The sequence below is a fragment of the Anopheles nili genome, chromosome 2 (assembly GCF_943737925.1).
Source record: "Anopheles nili chromosome 2, idAnoNiliSN_F5_01, whole genome shotgun sequence".
Lineage (NCBI taxonomy): Eukaryota > Metazoa > Arthropoda > Insecta > Diptera > Culicidae > Anopheles > Anopheles nili.
In genome coordinates this window covers 12,340,144-12,364,990 of record NC_071291.1, presented here as the reverse complement: position 1 = coordinate 12,364,990, position 24,847 = coordinate 12,340,144, and the positions used below count along the sequence as shown (strand labels likewise).

Below are 24,847 nucleotides of genomic sequence, written 5' to 3'. Positions count from 1 at the left end.
CTTTCGCAAAGCGCCCAACAACGCCCACTGGGTTGTGCGAGCGTACGATGAATGAAAATTGAATGAATGAATGAGAATGCATCCGCCTCCGAAGCGTGGGATGCTTCCGGGAAAGACACAGGACGGGTGGTGGTGGGGTGGAGTTTGTTTTGTATCGGAAACACGCAGATTCGACTCGCGCGCGCGCACACATCCCTCCCCCCACCCCCACCCCCAGGGTGTATCGTGGAAAGCCCGAAAAGCCTCCCACAACCACCCCCTTTCGGTGGTGTGTCTTTGGTTTTCCTCGACGGTGCGTTTTGCCGTACGTACAGAGAGAGCGCGAGAGCATCATCTGTGCCGCCGATAGGACGCCGGGGATCATGTGGGCTGCTCACGACCGTGTGTGTGTGTGTACGTGGGCTGGTTGCACATTCACATTGTCGAACCCGTTTATGCCCATTCGGATAGCGACCGGTGGAAGCCTCACAGAACGGGGAGTGTCCTTTTCTCACGATGAGGCTGCTGTTGCCCATTAACTGTCGGCCTGCAACTAATGCAACGGATGCACCTCGGATGCACCTCGGATGCAGCTCGAATGATGCCACACCGTTGGTGGTGTTTTTGAGCGTCGGCAAAAACCTGCTTTCACTCGACTTTCCTCGTCAGCTGATTGGAAAATGCACCAGCTGGCGGACGGGGGTGGTTTGTGTGTTTTCATTCGACCCGAAACTGTGCATTTGCAGTCTCTTATTGCTGTGAAGAGGTGAATGGAGCAAAGCAAATGTAAAATGGGAGTTTGTTCTACATCTTAGCGCACCGTAAAACTATTACAAAACTTCATTTCCTTTGGCGCAAAAGTTTGCACAAAAACTTTATGCCAACAGTTCGTTCGTTCGTTTGCTGATCCCTTTTTGAGCTTCATTTCGTTTGGCTCGGATAAAACAAAAAGAAAAGAAAACGCATGAAACTCCACCTCGAGTGCTGCACACCACGTTTTGTTGGGAGTTTTTGTTTTTGTATCAAACCTTCCTTCATTCCATTTGTTCGTTCTTTTGCGTACGTTCGCTCATCACCTGCGTATCCGGGAAAGATGTTGGTGGTGTTGGGTTCCGGGCGTGGTCTTGCATATTTAAATTTATTCCACTTCCGATCGCCACTTGAGTGAGGCAGACCACGGACAGAACCACATGTTGACCGGCATTCCGGCGTGGGGAAACCACACAACACATGATGCGGGTCTCTGAATGTTTGTGTATGTGTGTGTGTCTCTTTGAACCAATGACACAAAAGGCCGGTCGAGGCGAGGTGAAAATATCCTTCCCGCATGTATCCTTTTATTCCATTCGTGCACGGCAGCTCACGTCAAAAAGGAGCATTTGTTGCTTTCAACTTGTGCACCTTGTGGGCCCCTTTTTTTTTTCAAGTGTTATCGTTTACTCACACAAACGAAAAACGAACATTCCAATTTGTTGATTCAGGATTGGGTAGTTTAGGGCCATTTCGGTCGACACCCAAACACAGTGTTCCATATTTGCAGGTTTTCTTTTAGATGGAATTCTGAAGCAAATAATTAGGATATTTTAACATCATATACACGAATGTAGTGTAAAAATGCATGCACTTTTACAAAATATCGTAAATTTCATCATCGTTTTCTGATCCCTTCCAAACAACATGTAGCATATTTAGTAAAAAGGACGAAACAAAAGTTCTCGAATAAACCCAACATCGTCGTCTAGCATTCGATCTGCCCGGAAACTCCCCCAAAAGGAAGCAGAGTTCATTAGCGTTGATTTCTCCAACCACCCAAGGCGCCTTCCACCAGGGAGTAGCAATAAAACATCCTCCCTCACATGGAACGATAATCGTTCGAGAAGAAATTAAGTGGATCCTTAATCGCGCTCCCGCTCGGCAAAGGTGAACCATCGAACCAAGGGTGGTCTCGTAATAAGGTGAACTTTCTTTGGGTGAAATCGGTTCCAAGGATATTAAACCACCCCAAGAGTGAAGTGGGCTACGAGCCGGCGTCAAGAATCAGATGAGCAGCAGTTGAATGTCAAACAGCGCAAACCGAGGCACGTTGCGAGGAAAAGTTGCTAATCCAACCCAAAAAGCCGCCACCCCCCAGCTTACGGAGGATTTCCTTTCGCGTATCGACGAACTCGCGCGGTTTGCCGCGTGAAACAAAGATTAATGAAAACCTTCTCTCTCTCTCTCTTTCTCGATCTTTCATTCCTTCTCGTTTCCCCCTCACACACGCTCCCGGCATGAACCGATATTTGCTTAATCGGCTCTTAAACGCAGACATTAGATTAAAAACCGCGTGGTGTGTGGGAGGACATGAGCGGTGGTCTGCGATGCAACAAAAAAAGGACCTCCCCAACGTCACGAAATGGCAACAAAGTGACAGTTCGGCGGGAAGGAGGCGCACAAAATTGCAAACGCTTTTATTGACTCATGCCGGGTTGCAGGGTGGTGTAGGGGGAGCATGGCAGGGGATGGGGTGGAAAGGCAGCGGTGGTGGCTTTCCAGCGATCGAGCACTCGACGCAGAAAATACGCCTTCAGTTCTGCGCGCTTCTGCGGGTGGTTGGTTGTGTGCTAGATATGATAAAAATTCACCGTGCGGAACCAGCATGAGGGGGTCGCTGGGAGGCGATGGGTGGGGTGGGGGTGGCAAAGAAGGGTGGACCGTTGACGATGACGACCCGATGATGATTGGATGAGTCAAATGTAAAATCCAACCGCGCAAAAATGACTCCACAGCGCACACGGGGGAGAGAGAGAGAGAGCAGGGCGCTTTGAGAAATTAAAGTGAGACGCAGCACGTGTGTGTGTGTGTGAAAAGGGGTGAAAAGTTCGTTAGCGCGGATGACGACGGCAAAGGTAGCGAGTATAAGAAGAGAAAATAACAAAAAAAAATCACCCTCCACCTAACATCATAGCACAAATCATTCTCCCCCATCGTTGGGGTGCGTGAGAGTGAGCGAGAAAGAGAGACAGAGAGAGAGTGAGAGAGAGAGAGCACACGAGCGCGCAGATAATGAATGCCATCGCCCGCAGAGATAAGAAGGACGACGGAGCCAAGCCCCATGGCCCGAAACCACACCGGGGTCTTATTAAGCTGGCTTCGCCCTTTTTCCCACCCCCTGAGGGAGAGGGGACGGGAGGGGGGGAGGGTGGTTTGCACGCTTTGGCTTTTAGTCTCGAAATCACCCTCCCAATCCCCAACACCCACCACAAACAACCAACTGTCGGTGTGGGAAAGAGAGCGCTACAAGCCCTTGCGAAAGGAGCACGATTCGCTTTCTCGCTCACACCTCTCGGCGCACCTAAAGGGGCACCCCCCCATCCCTATAGGGTGCGCAGATGATTTCATCTCTCATTCAACATGCGACGCTCATAGGCCATCTTGTCTCTCTCTCTCGCTCTCTCTCGCAACCCGCCTGATCATCTATTTCCATGGAATATTTCGCTTCGAGCCGGTGATGAGTTTTGTGCTTGCGAAGGACCCCCCCAAGTGGGGAAGTCTGTGTGTGTGTGTGTGTGTGTGTGTGTGTGTGAAGGGCAGGAAACACACAGGGGGCATGGCATGCTGCAAGCCGGGCACAAAGTATGTTTGTGCTTCGTTTGGTTTTAAGCCCCAAGAACCGAACCCATCAGCAGCAGTACCCGAGTGAGCGTCAGCAGCGCGCTGCTCTGCCATCCATCCATATGCATGCACACCGTGTGCCGTGGCCCGGCTGTTGACGACGACAACGACGATGATGATGATGATGATGATGATGATGATGAGAGCACACAACGCGCCACAGAAGAGCTCGCGTCATGGCAGCGGCAACAACAGCAGGCACGGTCAAATCGACCGTCGACGCGGTGTGCACACAACAAGGCACCGGGACCGGATCGCTTCGAGAGCACCATTCGAGAGCGCACCGATGGCAAGAGACAGTGGGCGTTTGGTGCGAGCGCATTTGGCCAAAATATTATTCCCCATCTTAGTTGGCGGTGTTGTTCGAGGCTAAGGTAACGAACGGGTATCCTCAGCTCTAGCCCGTCAGTGTGTAGAAAACCCCGATATAACGACTGAGAAACTAGCAAAAAGGTTTGTGGTGTTTGTTATATAAAATCCCCAAAATTAAAGTTTTTACACGGTACCTTAGAAATTCGCCTCAACATCATCGTTCGCTTACCTGTAACGAAACAAAAAGGAAGACAAAATTTAGAAACTCATCAAAACGACGACGGAAGATTTTGACCAGCAAGCGCACAACCGCATCCCAGTGTGCCGTGGCCCATGTGCCGGATCACAGCGCTCCCGGGGCCGGTGCTACGACTGGCGTGCTGTTTTGTGCTGCTGCCGCTGTGTGTTGTGTATGATGTGCCCCCTTTTTTTCCCATTCCGAATTGGCCCGTGTGTTTGCTGCTCTCTGTCGCTGCCGCTGCTGCTGCTGCTGCTGCTGCTGGCCGCCATCATTCCGTGTTGCTTTCGCATCTCTTCTCGCTTTGCTTCACTTCTCGGGGCCGCATTGCGCGCGTTGGCACCGCGTGAGTGAAAAACGGTGGGATGATGATGATGGCGCGCGCGATGGGTTTTCGGACCGGGTCCGGGTCCGGGTCCCAGGGTCCGTGACCATCTCTACCGTCGCCGTCCGGGTATCATCTCATCAACCAACCCCTGGGCGGAGTGCGAGAGCGAGATAGAGAAAACGCGCCATTCGATGAACGGGGATGGCTGTGCTTTAGCACGGCGCGTTCATTTTGAGCGCCTTTTTTCATCTGCCTCTGCGACTTGCTCTGGTGCGCGCGCCCACTATCTCTTCCCGTGCCATCTCATCCACACACACACACACACACTCACGTGTACGGCGTTGGCGAGGCGGCGCTTGGCTTTGTTAAAAAGCAGCACTCAGGCATGCGAGTGCACGTGCGAGAGAGAGAGCGCATGAGAGCACGAAACAAAGCGTATGCGAGCGAACGTAACACAGGACGCAGCCACATGGAATGTGGTGCTGGCTGCGTTCTGCATCGTTCGTGCTTGCCATCTTTATCACGCTGCCACGTACGGGTGCGCGCGCCCATGCCGTGGTGTCCTTACCGACCCCTAAAAAACCAGTCCCAGTGTGTTGGAGAAAACGAATAAAAACACGCCATTCTCCCGAGCGGAAACCACCGGGAAACAGGCCCGGGAGGGTTTCTGCCTCGTCGACTGGTTTCCATGAAAAACCCTTCACTAATCACCCCTTTTTACAATTTGCCCCGGTAAGCGAGAAGCATGATAAAGGCAGAGCGAGAACGAATGAGTAAACGATGACGATAGACGAGTCCTCTCGTGTCGTGTTTTCTTTTTGCCGCGTCCCGCCTGCCGGACGAGGAGCATAGAATATATTTGCTCCCGTCCTTTCTGCGACTGCTGCTGCTGTGAACGGTTTTCCACGGCTTGTGCTGTAGCAGGGTTGATGGTTTGGTTCCTCTTCTTCAGGCTGCGGCACAATATCTTTCGTTGGCGTAGACAAAGTGAGCGCGCCTGCCAGGGTTTCTCCACGGTCATTTGTTTCTTTTCCTGACGCCGGGTGAACACGAAGCGAGGAACAAAAAAGAAAAAAAAAAACTCCTCCCTCTGCAACAACGGCCATAAGGGGGAAAAGCGCAGAAAATTGTACGCCCGGAAGCCGGCAGGCCCTTTTTGCCAGTGCCAGAGTCCTTTCTCCCTTCAGAAACGCTTGCGGAGTTGTTTTGCAAAATTTCAATGTGACTTCCGCACAAATGGGGTAGGAACCCAACTCTCCTGTGTCTTTCGTACTCTTGCTGCTGTTGCTACTACTCTGCTACGATATAACCCTCAGATGGGGCCGGTGGGTGGTTATTATGAGATAAGCCATGCGTTTGAGGAGTTTCAAAATTCCAAGCATCGGACACTCGAATTGTGCACGGATGTTTATTTTGTTTCCATTTCTGAAGGGAGGTTTAACTTTTGCACGTGGTTTGTGCGGGTTTAAGAGCATTTGCTAATTCATATTTCATTTTCTAAATAATATTAGTTCAACTATTTGATCCAGTGAAACTGAAACAGTTCACCTTAGACTCTGATCAAAAAGGCATAAATTACGTAGTGGAGCTTTTCTTGTGCACCTTTTCAATCCATAATTCCGGTTCGAAATTCTCTCGAGACCTACCGGACTCGCGGTGGGTGGCATCGATCGGTTGGAACGCTCGAGATAAACTTCCAACCCCCAACAACCCCGTGGGAGGTTGTTTTGAACGTTGCGCGCGGTGGTGTACGAAAATAGCAGATCGTCGCGAGGGAGAATAACAAAATCCGGATGTAAACATCGCTTAGGTGTGCCCAAAATGCATCGCCTCTTTTTCGACTTCCGGAGGGTGAATGCCAAACAACAAACCAGCACTGGATTAAGAATTTTCGTTCCGTTTGTCGAGCTGGAATGCTTTTTTAAAATACGCTTTTTACCCCGGAAGCTTAACGGTGTGTTGTGAGAGGTAATGTGGGTTTTGGGGAATGCAAAAACAGGTCACTAAAGCAAAAAAAAAAAAGCAATTTCACCATGCCGTTCAGGGTAAATAATTATATTGAAGTCACCCATATAAGGTTAAGGTGAGGCGCGAAAAGCACGTGTACACGACAACGTGGGACTAACTGTGAGCAATTAGTTTCGTCGTTTACGCTTTTCATCCGAGCTGGATCTCAATGGAAGCAATTGAAGACATATAGCAACTGCACCGTGGAAGTCACATAGAAAGGTCTTTTCAATCGCCAAATGAAAAGATCGCTGGACAAAACGAAATGAGAACGAACGAAAACTCAAGTGATTCGGCAGAGAAAATTGCAGGCAACATTTTGTGCTCAACCAAATTAGTGATATCTTTTTCAAACCGTTGTGATGAAATGCTCTACTTTGCATGGGTTATGTTTTTTCTTAATTATTAGAGCCTCTCATACGACCACAAAACGCAGCAAGAAAACAGGAAACCCTCGGAACGGAAGGGAGAGTTCAGACGGAAGAAATAGAACCAATTAACTGCGCCCCGGAGGTTGCGTCAAAAGACTCCGGGTGTCTCGAAATCTACACCGAAGGAAAGGAGAACCCATAAAACGGAAGCGAACGAAAAATAAGCACGAAAAGGAAGCGAAAATGAGAAATACGAATAAAAAGCGAGAGAGAACGAATAAAAGGAAAATATTTGTCAAGTCTCCCCGTTGAAATGTCATCGCGGGAAACGACAAATTCCATGTGATGACTGTCTCATTTGAGGCATGAAAACTTATTGCCGCAATTGTAAAACTTACGGCAAATGTATTTAAATGCTTCTTTAATATATAAAGAAACTTTGGAAAAAATACCACATTTTTGGTGCAATCTTTCGTGTGGAACAACAAAAAAAAACAACCACACAAAACATTTAATTTGCATGAAAAGTATTGAAATTCACGAAGGTAGAAATTCCGGCCGGTAGAATGCGATAAAACTGCATACGGCCATTAACGCATCGATAGCTCATCGAGAAATGGGGGTTTGCATTTTCTGCTTCACCACCGCAATAAACACGTAATCTTTACAGCTGCAGCAGCAGCCATCGGGCCCCGCCGACGGGCAGATCCTTTTATTTTATTTCGCAATATTACTGCTCTCCTCATCTGCATCTGTTCTTGCGCAGGAAGAGCTGGATGAAGGTGGAGGGGTGAGTGGAACGAGACCATGAAACGGAACGGACGAAGATCGAAGATCGGATAAAAATGCAATCTAGTGAAGTAACACGCGGGAAATAACAAAAAAAAAACCGCGAGATCCAGATTTATCCACCTTATTGATAATCGGTGAGCTCCACCACGAGTTACTTTGGCATTCAACTTAATCGCCTTTTTTATATTCCATTCCTTTCATTCGGAAGGACGGTTTAGCGCTTTATTTGTTCCATTGGAGCTTTGATATCTTCGTCGATGATTATTGTGATTTAAATTAATTTTCGCTCAACACAAACGATTGTAAAATATTATTCTCTTTTCCACGTTTGCGAGCCGTTTCGAGGGTGTATAATAGTCAGTTAACAAAAGTATAAAACTATAAAAATCCAAAGAACACTTGCAGCAAACGTGTTTAAGTTTTGTTTATTGGGATTGATGTGGTGATTTTTCTTTTTTTTTTGCATTCACCGATCGTTTCTCGTGTTAAGTACGGCAAGTGCAGCGAATGTATGCCGCCGCGTGTACAAAACGAAGCAAAATTATTTGCATCGCTCACTGCCAAACCGAGGGTTCATCCATCATTCATTGCTCGCTTCGCCGGAATGAGCTGTCTTGGCAAAAAAGGGTTGGGGTTAATTTTCTCAGCACACGTTCGAAGCCCGACCGGTGCATATTTACTGCAAACATTCAGGGCCTTCTTTTGCGAGTGACGTTCCATCTTAGACAACAATATATGACATTTTTGTGCATAATTTTCACATTTTCTTTCCAATTGTGAATAATGTGCATATATAGTCTTTTTTTTACATAAAACCATAGGTTATTGCACAACTGCATACAAAATGCATAAGAAACTTTGCTTAAAAACAATCTACATTTGCTTATTGACTAGATTATTAATGGCAAAACAAATGATTGTGCTAAAAAAGGAACAGATGGCTGAACAAAAAAAAGACACATGCACCAAAAAAAGTACCTAATATGCTCTTCGGTCACTTGTTTCTCCAAATAAATAGGTAACCTTTAAGCGAAGGTTCAACATTCAACGCAACATGCATAAATGACGAATAAAAGAACCAAAAGGCACCTTAAATCCTTCACGCCGCCAGGCACGAGAGGAGAGGCCCCATTGGCGTCGGCGCTAATTGATTCGATTCAGCTCGCGTAACCGAAACGGACGAAATGAGTGATGGAACTATCGCCCAGAGGGAGGCGAAAAAGCAGCCCTTTGCAGGCGCAGTTATGTGGCTACCGAAGGGTGAAGAGAGTGAGAGAATAAAACGGGACCACATCAAGCAGCAGCTTTTTGGTTGCTTTATAAATAATTCATACCACAAGAGGCGAAGCCTACCATCGGGTCATGTCCCCAAAATGCTGCAGGCAAATGCAACCGGTGGAACGGTTTCGAACGCGGCAAAGAGAAGGGCACACACATCGAGCATTAGTGGTGTGTGGTAGGAGGTTTGCTAAAAATTTTACTCATCCAAAAAAAAAAAATAATGTCGAAAAGCGCGCTGTCACGGTAGGCCACACAATTACCGATGCGTTTCACACCATACTGGGCGCATAATATTGCAGCAGGTTTTAAAAAAAAGTACAGCAAACAAAATTCAGCAAAACATGTTTTTAAAAGAAACGGATTGCATAATTTCATCATTCGCTAGGATCATTCCACCCTCCGGTAGATTCAAAATCGATTCTATTCAACATAATTATCCGTTTAGGGCAGATTGCTAGCCGGTCCTGGACAAGCCGGGTTTAAAATTTATATTAAATTTGCTCTTCGAACCATTAATTTATTGGTTCCTGTCATGCCGATCAAAAAGCTAAATCCACACCGTTGTTTTACGATTTAACGGAAAATAAAAAAAAAACACCCGCATGCGATTAGTCGAGCTATTGAAAAGTTCACCCTAGAGGTGGTTTTTTTTTTGAGTTTCTCTACCCCAGCTCTGAGCACCACATAAATTTATAATTAAATCTCATCCAGCTGGAAATCACCCAGGATCCGATCGCGCATCAGGACACACACACACAGGGCTTTGACACGCATCATTTCCCGTACCGATATACTCGTCGTTCGGCGAAATTAAACTTCATTATCCTCGTACGTCGCACCCACCCCTTACCCCACCTTAGCAACTGTTAATAATTAGTGGAGCATGGGTGGAGAGGCCAAGGGGCGAAGGAGGGAGAGGATCGCCATCAATAAGCAATATATTTGTTTTAAGTAAACGATAATATTTCAACCGACACGCGACTGCCAAGCTGTTTGAAAGCGCAATTCTGAAGTAAGTGAAATGGGAGTGAGGAAAAAAAATATCCACCTCCCCACCATCATCGACTCTCCCCCCCCCCCCACCCCAAAAGGGAGAAAAATCTGATTACAGTAAGCGTCATCATATTTGTGTGTAAAATGCAAATTTGATATCGCATTTCCCCGGCCATGCCGCGTCGAATAAAAAAGGAGGAAAATGAATCCTCCCACATTCATCGTTCGCTCCATTCCCTTAGCCCCCGTGAGCGTTTGTCCAGTGGGTCCCTTTTGGGGTGCGGCCAGCGGAAGGATACTCGCGCGGGAGGCCAAATCCCTCGGCCCGGGATGGGCTTATTACTGCACACACACACACACACGCACACATATTTCACAACGCTCAATAAGAGTAATTAATTAACGAGCCAGCGAGAGCGTTCCCTCTGCTGGCCTGTCCCATGCCAACCGCCATTGTACGTGCGTGCGTTCTTCTATGCAGTTCGTCCTCAAAAAGCGCCACCCAAGCTGCACAGCGATGCATACAAATGGTGTGCGTTTTCACATATGCACCCCCAGGGGTCCGGCGGTGCGAAGAAGTAAGAGCAGTGTCATGGGGACCGGGTGGATATAATTATTTCTCATAATTAAAATAAAACACACATCATCCCCCCCACATGTTGTTTGGGGGAGGGAAGAAGCTGATACAGGGGTGCTTCCGGGGATATTCCTTTATGTTGGGAAAAACAAAAATTGCAACATGAAAAAAGAACGCCGGAAAGAACGGAAAAGAAACAAACGAAATATACGAAAGCAAGGTTTTGAATCTGTTCATATCGAATTTCGCCACCGAAAAAGCTGCTGTTCGTAAAGGTCTTTAAAAAGGATCAGCATTCGAGTACTTGCCTGGGGAGCCTTATTTAACCCAACCAAATTAGTCGTCTGCGACTGCGTCTGATTTCCAAAAGCGAAAGAATGCATTCATTCAACACAATAACAACAACAACAAAAAAAGGGATGAAGGATTTCCGCCACGGCTCAAACACGTCACTCGAGGAGTCTTGAGAGAGACGTCAGAAATAACGGAAACTTACGTTTGTACGGCTGTATGTGGGTGTGTGTATGTGATTGTATCCCTCGAGAACGCCAACTGAAAAGATAGGAACTCTCGAATGGTGCCGGCGATGGTACACGGGGAAGGGCGAAATAATAAAACAAAAACGAAGCGAATGAAATCGCCGGTACCCCACCACCATCCGTGCCCTCCTTCCCCCCTCCCCTTCAACGACCATTTGGCGCGCGTGAGAAAAGCCCCCAACCCAACGCAAGCCCAAGCGTAAGCAAGCAACGTTGGGGCGAAACAAAAAAAAAGAGAAAGAAAACACAAAACTCCCGGCCACTGCTCGAAAGCAAATCAAAACAAACCCCCTTTTCCCACCACCACCCACTGCACTGTGCTGCCCCTCGCACCGGAGTTCGCGTGGGTGTTCGTTTGATGTTTTCTTTCGCTTTTTCTTCTGCTTCTTCTTGCACCCTCTCCTCCCCCCTTCTTTGATTTGCTTTCCTCATTCCGTCATTCCATTTGCAGAGAGGAGTTTGTCTCGTTTGCTCTACATTCGGTAAGGGGAGGCGGCCACAGGGTTGGTGGTGGAAAGAAAGGCCGCCACCGTCTAGCGCAGAACGACCTTGAGAAGTGTGGTGGGTACCCCTCCGCGAGCCACCATCTCCTCCCCCCACCCCCTCCCCCTCGCTACTCCCAGAACCGGATCCATCTTCTCGAGCTGCCGATAGCGCACCAACACTAACGTCGTGTAGCGCGCGCGTTCGCCCATAAGCGCAACAGGCACTTCTTCCTCCCTTCGCCACCCTTCCGCTCGCGAAAACCCACCACCCACCGCCGTTGCCGGCAGCCCTTTCTCTAGCGATAAATTTTTATAGACCTTCCCTTGCTTCCCCGGCCATTGGTGCCTTCCTTTGCTTCTCCCACTGCTCAACAGTCGGCCGGCGGCCAGACCAACAAGTGCACACTCACCACCCCCCGGTGTGCCTCCACCCCCCCCCGGCCCGCGCGGACCAAGGACGCGAGAAGTGATGTGACATAACTGGAGCCCTGTGAGGTCGCGAAAAAAAGGGCATCCACACCGTGGGTTTTGGACGCGGAAAAGCGCGAGTTGATGCCCCACGCGAAGCGAGCGCACTTGTTGCAAGACACACGAAACGGAAGCGGGAGGGGAGGGGGAGGAAAAAACATGGCCCCCGTCGGGATTCCAAAAAGGACCCAGGCCAACACCAACCCCTGTGTGAGTGGAGGATTTTTAGCGCCCTTTTCATGGAAAGAGCGAAAGGAAGGACGACATTGAACTCTGGCCGGTGCCGTGAGTCACGTTTGTTTGCCGGTTTGTGATCGAAGTAATCCTCCCCAAACCGGAAGTGGGCTTTGGTTGTCCTTCTCCGCTCTCAAGCAGTTCCGCCGTGTGGTAAACCGCGGATGCTCTCGCACACGCTGAAGGTTTCGAAGGGATTATTTTGATGTGGGGGGATGAGAGTTCGATGCTTGAAAAAAAGGAACAAAAACCATAGGCGTCCATCGCTCAGGCCGCTGATAAACCATCTGCTAAAGCGATTGTAAAACCAAGGATTTTCGATTCCACAATAAAACAAAAAACACCTCCAAATTCCGGCATTCCTTCCATACTGGCTCCCCTGCTTTTTCTCGCACCCAACGGAGATGTTTGTGATGTTTCCCCATTCCATAAATTAAACCTCACGCCAGGTTACATACCGCAGTTCAATGGCCGCCGAAAAGCAAAAAAAAAAATCACACCAAGGTGTAAATTAACGCACTGAAGGGATGCGATTCGAGACCACCCGCCGTTGTGACTGCGAAAACAAAAAGGACGAGCGAAATGTTACACGACGACGATGACGACGATGAAAAAAAAAAAACCATTTAAAAAAGAAAACACACACCAAACTGCATCCAAGCAGGCGGCGTCGGTTCCGGCAATGGAATAACATTTCAAGTGCCGTGACGAGCCGAAGAAGGATGCTGTTTTGTCCCTTTCATTCATTGCCTTCCGTTTTTTTTTATTCCGTCTATCATGCGCAAGAAACACATTCATACGCGCATTTCGTCGATGTTGCACCAACGTCAAAAACACGGTCTTCTGTAAAACCGGAAAGTTTGTGAAGAAGCGCCCCGAGCGAGCTAGAAAGTGGAACAGCACGCCGGTGTACGTGTGTGTGTGTGACGTTTTTTTCTTCTTCTTCCGTTCTTGCCCACCAGCGGGATATCTAAAGCAACCCCACTCGTCCCCTTGCGCTTTGTCTTCCATCACCCCTCGGGTCAGCTGTCTTTCGCAAAACGGCAATCTAATTTATGACGGCCAAAGCACACCAACGCATGCACACATACACACGCGGGTGTGGGGAGGGTGTTGTGTACGGGCTTTCCTACTCCCAGACACCCTTCGATACCACTCACCCTCCTCCCATCCCACGCCCCATCATATGCCGCGGCGACAGCATGGCGAAAGGTGAATGAGACGGGGCGCGTGCAATTTGTTTTATAATAGTTGCTTCTCCACCCCCCTTCGGGCCACACGTACCCGTTTGTTGCCGGCCTCTCCCGGCCCCCTTTCACTGGCCCTAACCAATGGGGGGGGGGGGGGGAAATCCACGTTTGTCGATTGTTTGTTTGTTTTGAACAGCTGAGACTCGATGCCGACTGTCGGCGAAGGTCAATGTACTGGCAGGCGTGTAGAGAGGTGTTGGAAGCGATCCGGGGTTCGTGTGTACGTGTGTCTGTGTGTGTGTGTGTGCGTTTAGTAGAGGTGTGCCCCAGACATTGTCCCTACCCTAATGCGCTAATTGCAATCGATGACGGAGCGCTAAATCGACGTCGGCGTTTGTGTCTAGGGAAGGATGGGGGTGTGGAAGGGGTTGAAATGAGGGTTGAAACCCCCCTCGCTTTCACCCTCTAACATTCGTGTACACACGCACCCCCCCCCCTGTCGACATGATAAGCACGAGTGGGCATTTTACTGTGGAATGAACGCGCGCCGCCGGTCGTTTCATTGAGAAAAAGGCACCACCGAGAAACGCATCCACACACACGGTTGTACGATAAGCCAACTGCTTCCCCCGTCCGTGCGACTCGGATGACCGTGAAACGTCCTTGACATTCATCAATCAAGCGCGTTTTGCACCGGAACCGGTAGAAAGCCCCAAAACATCAGCGAGCGTGCGGAAAGGATTCACTCCACCGTACCTGTGAGAGAGGGGGGGTGGGGTGTTGTGGGAAAATTTAAACTCAACCCTCCCCCTACGACACACACACACACGGTGGTCATGCAAACAAATCGCTCCGTTACTCGTACGAAGCAGCCTCGCACTTGTCCGAAAGCGGAAAGATCCCGCGAACGGCTCTCGGGGTTTGACCGTGTGGAGGAAGGGGCGGGACGATGACGACGGACAGTTGGGGTATCGAACCGTACGTACTAAACGCACCGGCACAACAAGCCACGTGTGTCTCGGTGTGTGTTTCCCGCGCCATCGCACCGCTGCCGTCGGGAAAAACGGCCACTCGACGAAATCGCCTTCATGTCGTCGTGGTTCGGGGGGGAGGCTTTGAAAATGGAACGCACGTCACGGTAGAGCTGCAAGGACGAAAGAGCGGGTCGATGAAGAGGTGTAGGGTGTGGGGGGTGTTGCGAGGGAAATACATTTCCCCAGCCCTAGAGTAGCCCTGGACTACACGACGACGGTGCGGTCGTTGGGTAGTCGCCTTTCGAAAAAGGCCTAGTTGTATAAAGCACGCGCTTGTGTATGTGTGTACGCGTGTGTGTGTGTCGGACAGAGGCTGGTCCGTTGATGGAATCAGCTGACGTTCGGATACCCGGCCGTTGATGGGTGGTTTCGGCGGTCCCGTATTTCCCTTTAACCGTGAGCCCGCCTCTAAACCCTCACGAGAGAGCCCGGGACAGCTGATCTTGGCATAAATGGATGCGTCCTGTTCGTCCTGGCGGGAGGCAAAGGATTCACGCGGCATCGTGGTGGTATTTGCGAAAGACCACCACACTGCATTGCGTGCAGCGTGGTCGATGGTGTGCGCTCGTATCGTAGATGAATTTGAGCATTCGCAGTGCAGCGATGTTGCTGATGCTTTCGAAAAGTTTATAGCAAATTTGGATCAACTTTTGGGCAGTTTTGGATTTATCGGTACGTTTTTCACCAAACGAAGTAAGTGTGGTGTATCTTTTTTACCCAATTCATTGCATTTTTACAATGATAAGAAGGAAAAATAACGGGGACGAGAATAAGCATAAAATACGACATAAATGTAGCGGCAATCCCAAAACGTTGGCATGTAAATATATCACTTACACAATATTTGTCCCGGTTTTGAGCAATATATTATTCCCCTTTTTTCCCGTCACGTCGAGACTAAAGGAAAGAAAAACCACTAGGATGTCCACCTGACGCAGGTTTCAGCTTGCAAAATATGGCACGTAAAACGACACACATTCCAGCACGCTCAATTGTGTGCGTGCCGTAGTGGTGTAGTCAAAAAAAAAAACAGGACATTATTCAAACGCACAAAACACCCCCAAAGCGACGATACCGCCCGTGCCTGTGCCCGACGGGAATGGTCGATAACGCCGGGCGAAAGACACGGTCATTGCAAGTTAATGTAAATCTTCCACCTTACGTTTCACGAGCGCGGAAAAATCGGTTCCGGCCGTTTGTTTCACTTTCGCTTTCATGCCTTACCGACCAACGACCGCGAGACGGTGACGTCTTCTTCGCCCGCGTTTGAATGGGGTGGGGAAATTTGAAAATTGGAGCAAAAGAAAAACCTCTCTCGTTGCTGTGTTCAGGCGCACCCGAGCTTCGCCCCAGCAGTTTGTGGCCAACTTTCGATTCCATGCGCATCCCTCTGAAGTGGTGGTGTTTCGTTCTTGCTGCCAGCGGATGATGCTGCACCCAAATCGCAAGAGGAACGGGCGATAAAAATCAAAACCCCATTCGAGGCGAACTTTTGAACGGGCTAATGGCTGTGTGGGAAGACACCCTGGGGCCATAAAAGTGGAGCCCTTTTTTTTCCAATTCCACCTTACATGTGATATCTACCTGCCTGCTGGCTGCTGGCTTTCCATCGCACACCGAGTGAAGGCGTTTTATGGGTGGAAATAAATGGATTAAAAAACGTCAAGTGAACGTGAAAAACGCCATCAGGTTGCGAGCCTCGAAGCGGGCAGCTCAACACGGCGACAACCAAAACATCGTCACACGGCAGCGTTAGGTGATTGCAAGCAAGGGAAAAATTGGGAAGCCCGTCGGCCGAAGAAGTGGTGGTGAAAATGTGGGGAAAAACAAATCGCCGGTCTGATGGCCGACGGAAACGGATTGTGGTCGCCGCCGGTTGCGTTAATGTGGCCCATAGAATTCAACACGCAAAACATTCGATTTGTTCGCAGCGATACGGCGAACTGAGCGGCTGGGTTGATTTCCCACGAATTTCCCAACCCCCCACCGAAGACGGGGTGGTGTAGAAGCTTTTTTTTGCTTTCGTTTATTTTTGCCGGTACCACGGCTCGCGACTCGTTTCCTTGCGCAAGCAAAAGGGACACGACCACGGATCGATTTTCTTCGCCACAAAAACAAAGTTGAATGTCGCTCGTGCCGCGCTTTATTTCGCCACGCGACCAACAATCGTCGCTTGCGCAGCGAGCGGCACAAAATGTGAGCCGCCTTCTTTTTGCTTTTGTCTCGCAGAGTTTCACTTTCAGCGAGGAGGTCCTCGGCGCCATTCGAGACGGTGGTGGCACTTGCTGTTGCTTGGTGCTCGCGAATAACTTAACACAAAGACGACACAGACACACACAAAAAAGGGGAACAAAACAAATCCAATTCCGGTAAGCGCGCACGGCAAAAGCGCTTCCACAAGGCTTACGGTGAAAAAACGGAAAAACTTCCTTCAGGACTAACGAACCGACGACGGAGGGTGAACGAAAAACAGAACCAAGAAGCTCGAAAGTGTAAGTGAAATGGCAGTATTCGGGCGTGTTCTTCGTACTCCTTGTGCTTAAAGGCATCGAATGGAGGCGCCCGGTTGCTGACCGGAAAATGAAAATGGACATAAGCGTGCGATGGCACGGGGTTTCCCAAGCAAATAGCAGAAAGAAACCCGCACGCGATAACCATTTTCAGTGGAAATATGTTACGCCACCGTTCAGCCCCAGAAGGAGCGTCGTGTCTCTCGGCAATAATTGTGTCTACGCAGAAGCGGCAGGATTACGTGCTACCACACACACACACACGCACACGCACACACACAGATTGGAACGCCATTTCCCGGTAGATAGACAATTCGACATAATATCGATTCCCCCACTCGCCAGGAGTTTCCCAATAGCTCTCCATTTTCCTTCTTCCCTCGGAGTGCTTCGATCGATTTTCTATCCAATTTTCCTCGCGTGAATATACCGCCGGAGTTCGGGCGCGTTCGTTCGCCTGCTGTCGAAGAAAATCGAAAGAAATTAAGAACCGCTTTCGTTTGCACCATGTCCCGTTGTTCTCATCCCGGTTCATTTTCCCACATCCGCCGGTAAAGCGACCATCACCCAATCGCCCGCCTTAGTCGTCCTCGTCGTCTTCTGATCGACGGAATCGATTTTCCTCGTTCCAGCCCACGGCGGTGTCGCTTTTCCAGCAGTGCCACCGTACCAGTGGAAGCTTTCCGCCACAGGGCGCGATAGAGAAAAAAGGGACCGCACGTGAGGGCGAGCGAGAAAGAAAAAGGCCACCCCCCCAGGGGGGGGTGGTTCTATGTACAACACCAGGAGGCGCTTTATCGGGGCCGTATGTAGAGCCGAGAAAGAGCACACCAACGTCGGCGTCGTTACACATAACCCAAACACGCGCGCGCGGGCAAATGGAAGGGAAAATGAAAAGAAAAACCCCTACACATCCGCCGGCTCGTTTTTCCTTCGAGTGAGGAAAGCGGCGAATGGAGAAAATACCCCCGAGTCTGGGATCGATAAAAGACGTTGCTCCATTCTGCTCGTGGAAAAGGGCGGCGTTTTGGTTTCATCTAAATGCAGGACGACGGTAGGATTTGTGAGAAGCTATGGGTCCCCGTTCGAGTTTGGAGCACAAAAAGCACTCGCCCTAAGGACGAATGTGGCAATATTTTTTTGTTGAAGCGTTTTTCGTCCCATTAGAAATGTGGCATCGATTGTTGATGAGGATAGACGCTTGTTTCTCGACATTTCTAGCTTGTGTCAGTCAATCGAGCTATATTTAGAGGAGGTTTTGTTCCAATAAATTGCTTAAATTGTATGTACAATTCTACAAAAGGTAGCTGTTTGTGAAAATGCACAAACTGGAACATACTTTCAGAACAAAATCTTCTCAATAGAAACCATTTCCTGTATCCCTGTAAGGATGCTTTCCAAGTACTATAAGAATAAAAAAAGAATCACCCTAACCTTTCAAGGCGGGAAAATCACAAAATAAACCGCCCACAAATATACGACGCATCATGCCGCTGACAACACCAAAAAGCATCATCACTCAGCCGGGTAAGTGTAGTGACAGACAGGATTCACAGGACCAAAGGAGCCCATGCTCGTGGTAGGCAAATGCCGGTCGCTCTTTTTGAAAATGCTTTTCCGCAAACTCCCATGCCACATCAACAGGTTGCTGCTATTCCGTCAGGAAGCGAATTTAGAGGACCCACGGACGAGAAAGTGAGAGTGTTTCTTCACCACCCTCCGCTCGCTGCTCCTCCCCCCCCCCTCATTCCTTCTTCAAAGAGGCGATGGAGCACAAGAGGACAGGCTGGTTTTTCAAGTGCACTACCAAACTCCCTCCCCGTAACGGGAATGAAGAAATGAGGAAAAAAAAACAGAAAAAGTTATTCGAAGGGACTCCCCGTGCGGTGGGTTTTCGCTTCCCCCCCCCGCCTCTCCATCGGCAGCCATCAAAGAGGAAGCGACGGTGGGGGGAAAGGATTTTCAAAAACAGACGAGCGCCAGACGGGCTCCATGGGGCGGGGAGAGAGAGAGAAAAAAAAATGTAGTCTAACACTCGGGAAAAGCGGATGCAACGACAGAACGGAACAGGAAGAAGGCTTATTTCCACGGGGTGAAAAGCGCCACGCAAAAGAGCGCAACAAAACATGCCGCCGCCAGCCATCGCGTGTCCCTTTCGCGGCCAGAAAAAAAGCCTTATGAATGCATCCGTAGGACATTAGACAGGCGGCTTGTGGCTGTGTGTGAGTCGAGGGAATGGATGGAAGTGGTTCACTGGAAATCTCGTTGACGTACGGTACACACACCCACACACACACCCTGCTCGGTGGCTTAGAGAGTCTCGCTTTTCCGAAAGGTCACGCACGAATGGGACACAAAAAAGTGCGACCACGCGAAGCCCTACTAACGAAATAAACATCGAAGTGTGGTGCATCCTGACATCCTGAACCGAATGTGACACAGTGCCGACGAGGCGGTGAAGTTTGTCCGATTCACGCAACGTCGAGAGCGATGAAACTGAGGCGTGGAAATGCAGCTGATGCACTTGTGACGAGGACATCATGCCATGATGTCGGTACGTTGAGCCTTAAATGCTCAGAAATGGCAGCCCGTTTACGGATCTTGCTGATTGGTTACTATGAGCGGAGCGATTTGCTTGATGGAGGCGGTTTTCATTAGGCATGAATGAAGCCATATAGCATTTGTAACGAAGCCAGGAGGTAAATTAATTTACTGTATGCGCTAAGCGCACAAATGGCGAGGTAATTAAGGCACGTAATTTGTTGCCTTCTTTGCTATCACTGATCGAGAGGCATATATTTTCGATAATCCTTTTGGAAATGTTGTGATTTCTTGTCTTAAATTAGACTCAAACTCAAGCTGAGGAAAATAAAATACCAGTGAATGTTTTGGACATTCGAATACTCTTTTATACGCCGATGCTGCGAGCTGAGAAGTCCTCGATTGTTGCTTGACCATTAGGAAGAATCCCACTGGCAGGTAAACATCATTGCTATTAGAGAAAAACGCGTTTTGGAAGCTTCAACAATTCCTACACATCTTCTCCTTCCGCTTTTGCATTACAACACAGAACATCCGATCGAGTCAACCATGCCGCCGGCATTTGCAGCGTAAAATCGAGACCGTCGCGTGGAAAATTCACTTCCTGAAAGGGCCTTCAAAAAGAAAACCTCCAGATGAAGATCCAAACCGCCACAAATCCGTCCACCAGGCAAGCGCGCATTAAGCGGGGTGGTACGCGAAAGATGCACGAACGACCCTCTTTTCCACCTCTTGCGCCGTCGCACACGAACCAAAACGAACGGTAGTAGTTCCCTGCATCATCGAAAAACCACGCGGCAAAAGATAAAATATCAAGAGCATCCCAAGGCCCACACCATGATGAGACGGATGAATGATGCGGAGAAGTGTGAGGGGTATCCCAGGCTTGCCAGGGGGGGGGGGTTGAAACGCACGCCACCCTCCCTCTACCCACCCACCCCGTCCACCAACGTGCCGACAGCGGGGCAAGGCCGAATGGACTTGTTGCGCGGGTCGTCGTCGTCGTGTTGGAATGAGTATCTAGGGTTTAGGGATAGGAAGGAGGAGGGGGGTGGGGGTGTGTGTGTTTCGGGGATGCGCCTCACCAACGGAACAGCTGGCGATTCGATGGTGGCATTTGAGGGGGGGGTAGAAAACCACGCGGGGTCAGAGAATGGTGGCAGAAGGTGAATGAACGACCAAACGACGACCAGACGAACGAACAATCCCTCTACCCACCCACCCAACCACCCATCCAAACCAACCCCTATCAGACTGGTGGTAGGTGAATCACCAGCAAACACTCACACCCTACCCTCCCTCCCTTCTGCAACCTCTCACCACAACCGACCCATCTGTTGCTGGCGTTTAAATAACAACACCTAAAAAACAACAACAACGGAAAGCAGGAAAGTGAAGGAAAAAAAGGGAGGGAGAAAAAAGAAATAAAAGCGGAAAAGAAAACGCAGCGGTGGCGCAAAAGTGGCATTCGAACGAATTCCTCTCCCGCTTCTCCTGCTCTACCCCCCCATCCCCTACAGTACCCTTTCCGAGGGGCTTCACTGGCGAGGCGCGCGCGCGCCACGTTCGGTTTTGCTTGCGCTTCGACCTTCTTTTTTTCCCCCCGTTATCCCTCTGTATTCCTTTCCCCTCTGCCCCCCCCAGTGTGCTCTCTCTTCCTTTCACCTTCCTTCTGGTTTCAGCACACCACGGGGACGACGACACATTCATCGCGCGTTTGATGGAATGGCGCCGGCAACCCCGCGACCTCACCGCCCTTCTTCCAAACTGCTGCAGCAACAGCAACTACCCTTCTTATTGAAGGCACCCCAACACCCACTCTCCCCTCCACACCACCAGGCCGGCCCAGGGAAGGTTTCTCAACCACGCCGGCGGAAGCGAATTTGCCTGTGCTTTATCTTGCCGTTATTGGCTCGCGTCATGAGAACGAGCGCGGGCGCGCGCGCGTGTGTGTGTTTGTTTTATTTTATTTCAGCTTTTTTTATCAGCACGCAACCCCCCTCTCCCCACGCTATCAACCCCCTGAACCAAACGCGACGGCATTCGCGTGAAATCGACCTTCTCATTCTCCAACAGCCAAGCCAAGTGCCACACACCGCCAACAAATCTGGGCCACTGTCAAGGTCGCAGACGGGAAGCGAGATTGACCGCATTGATACTGCAATTCGGCCGAGGGTTGAACGAGATTCCGAGAGCCAGAAGTGGGATGAATCTTGAATTGCTGAGCAGCGCGAGCAAAGTCCCACGAAATGCCTGTAGAGAGGAGCGATGATGAGTTGAGTGCGGGATGTACAATTCTCAAGATCAAGAAGCTGAATAGCTCCATTCAACGGCCACAGCAAGCATATGTCAACTAAATTTCATGAAATCAGGCTTACTTTGTGACCATACCGTTCCGTTTGAGCTTAATTTCTATCCTTCTTATTCCTTTTTCATCTCACCACTCCCAAAAACATCATCTTCTTATTGGGTCTATTCGATAATTTGGCTCGTCACAGGTGTCAATGCGTACAAAGAGATATTCTTCTCAACAAATTAGGCAATCTAGTAGAGATTTGAGAGTTGCCCGATAGCCGAAACGTTATCGTGCGGCACAAACAACGCGATAGCATCGGGTTCGAATCTCGTCTGAACCTCTCCCCCATATGCAGGACTGTGACTATAAAGCCAATTAAGAAGAAGTACAAGTAGAGATCGATCCTCCCGTCAGCAAAATGTAATCGCTTCCTGGAGGAGATGCCTGGAAAATGGAGCACATTTACACCTACCTGATGCGGTGATGGAGCTGGCTGTGGCGGTTGCGGCGAAGGACTTGGGCCACTGTGCTGCTGCTGTTGTTGCTGCTGTCCAGGACTCTGCGGTGGCCCGTGTGGTGAGGGAGGCAGATGTCCCGGGCCCGGTCCTGGACTGGCAGCTGGCGATGGCCACGATCTGACCGGTTCGTACTGTGGAAAATAGACAAACAAACAAACGGCCACATTAACATCCAAACCGTGTTAAAAGTGCTGCTTCCCTTAACGACAAATCTCGCATAATGTCGCGTTTCATAACGGACGTTCTGACACGTATTTTGACGCGTAAAAGCCGATTATTCCGAAGGATGAATGACGAGATAGGGGTCACATAACGTCACGGAATACGGACAACGGAGCTCGCTTTCCGGAAATGATACGCGATTTCAACCACGCCATTCGGGAGGGGGACCGACGTACGATCCATCCGGAAAAGCGCACATGTCCGGATCGATTCAAATTTGCGATACGATAGCGGCGAACTTCTGGCGAAAAGTTTTGTGTACAGTGAACGTACGCCGTGTCCAGTGGGCTCCTTCCGGAGCAGGATTTAATCGTGCGCCTGGTGCAGGCACATGAATCGAGCGCCAACATTCGTGTGCAGTAACCGGCGGCAAAATATCGAGGCCTTCTGTCAGAAGAACCGTGCGTATCCCTCCACGGAATTGCCCCACGTGTGTGTGTGATTAAGCACGTGGATGGGTAGCCGTTTGAGGAGATGAAGGAGTTAAGAGGGATGGGTAAAGTTTTGTGGAACACAGGCCTCGTAAGGCTTCAGCACATGAGCAACACACACACACACACACACCGGCGTTCGTCCGTTCGAATCCGTAAGCTCGCTCGCCGCCGTGTATCCTTTCGCCGGTCTGAAAATGCGGCTACTCGTACGTGAAGGGTGGCACGCGAGCGGCGTTTATTTGGAATTTTCCAACCCCCCATATCATCTCGTGGCACTGCCTCCCGAAAGGCTCTCTCTGGGTTTTTCGGGGTTGGCCAATACACGGGAAAGCCCTGGGAACAGCTGTTTCCGAGCGTGAAACTAGACGCAGACGAAAATCGGGACGGACGTGAATCATCGCGCACAGACACAGAGCGGTTGCGTTAACGGGAATCGGAAACAAGGCTGCTGGCTAGAGCTGCTCCATCTGCTTCCCAGCCGATAGCCGATCGGGGTTTTCTTTTATCCCGACCTTTTGCGAGCCACATTTAGAGTATGTTTTGAGAAGCTTAAATTTCATCCAACCAACTGCTGCGTGTGGACCTGAACGTTTCATTCATTCATGCAACATGAGCACACACGCACGCACACGTAAATGAGTCGATTATGAAGGGGCAAATGGCAGAATGGCCTTCGCCAGGACTTACCTGATGCGGAGGATACGGTGTCCTGTGGTTGGGCGCGTTAGGACCACCAGGTGTTGGATAGCGCTGAGGCTGATAGGGAGTATACTGCGTGTTGGCGGATGGGCCCTGTGACGTGGGCGGATGATGTTGCGGTGATTGACCGGGCGCTCCTCCGCCAGCGGGCCCACCAGGGGTACCCGCCGGCGGTGGTCCCTGCCCTGGGGGTCCTCCTGCTCCTGCGCCTGGTGCTGGAGGACCGGGCGGTTGTTGGCTGCCCTGGCTTGTGGGTGGTTGCTGTGGCGGCGGGTAGCTGCCGGGGGCCTGTCCCGGGGGGACCGGCGGGTAGGGTGATTGTCCCCGTCCGGTGTTACCCTGTGAAGGAGCAAGAAGAGGAAGAAAACACACCGTTTGCATTAATAAATTGTTCGAAATCGCCGGAGAGCAAATGCAAGAAAAAGAAAATTTCTATTGGTTTTTCCCACCCACAATCAATCAGGACACATTGATCCTTGAATAAGGTTAGGGAGAACGCGTTTTCGACGTCCCTCACTGTCCCTTAGACGGGAACATAGCCGATACAAATTGTGCCGCCTTGGGATGTGGCATCATCCCCAAAAAAAAAGGACCCCCAACTAATGCCTCCCAACCCGAAAAGGCATCAAAACGGCACCCATTTATCCTCGCGTCATCCCCAAAAAGGACGCACACTGCCGGACAAAAGTGGTACAACATTAAACAACCGCCAGCAGCCCACGAGAAGATGGTGGCTAGTAATGCATCATATCACATCACATCCAACACCAGCATTGCAACAACAACCTTTCGCATCCTTGCGAGAGAGCTCGAGGGCCGAAAACGACACCCAATCCCTAAGTCATTAGTGTCTGCTGCTGATGCGATGGTGGTGGTAGTGAGCGTAGGTGTGTGAGTGCCGAATTGACGACGAGGGTGTGTTTGCGTGTTCATAATTCAACTTTTCGGCCGGGCACAAACATGCTGGACATGGGGAATCATTCCTCCTACCCGACACCTTTGGCTTGTGAGCCGTCCCGGGGACAAATGGTGCGCTTTCCCGTGTGGCAAATCAAATAAAACGCCACCCCCCACCAGAGCGCGTTTGCATAAACCATGAAGCCCGTTTCATTTTTGCATCCCGATTTGTGAGTTGATTTGTGCAC

At 49.9% G+C, this 24,847-nt stretch overlaps 1 protein-coding gene across 1 annotated transcript in view; it reads right to left on the bottom strand.

Moving 5' to 3' along the window:
• The window catches only part of LOC128727196 (trithorax group protein osa), a 96,519-nt gene that overhangs the window by 53,014 nt on the left and 18,658 nt on the right, over positions 1–24,847 (bottom strand). Inside the window, exons 3-4 of the mRNA XM_053821115.1 lie at positions 23,691–24,041; positions 22,302–22,478 (exon numbers count right to left, since the gene is read on the bottom strand). Of these exons, the coding sequence (XP_053677090.1) occupies positions 22,302–22,478; positions 23,691–24,041 (528 nt within the window). The remainder of the gene's footprint in view (positions 1–22,301; positions 22,479–23,690; positions 24,042–24,847) is intronic.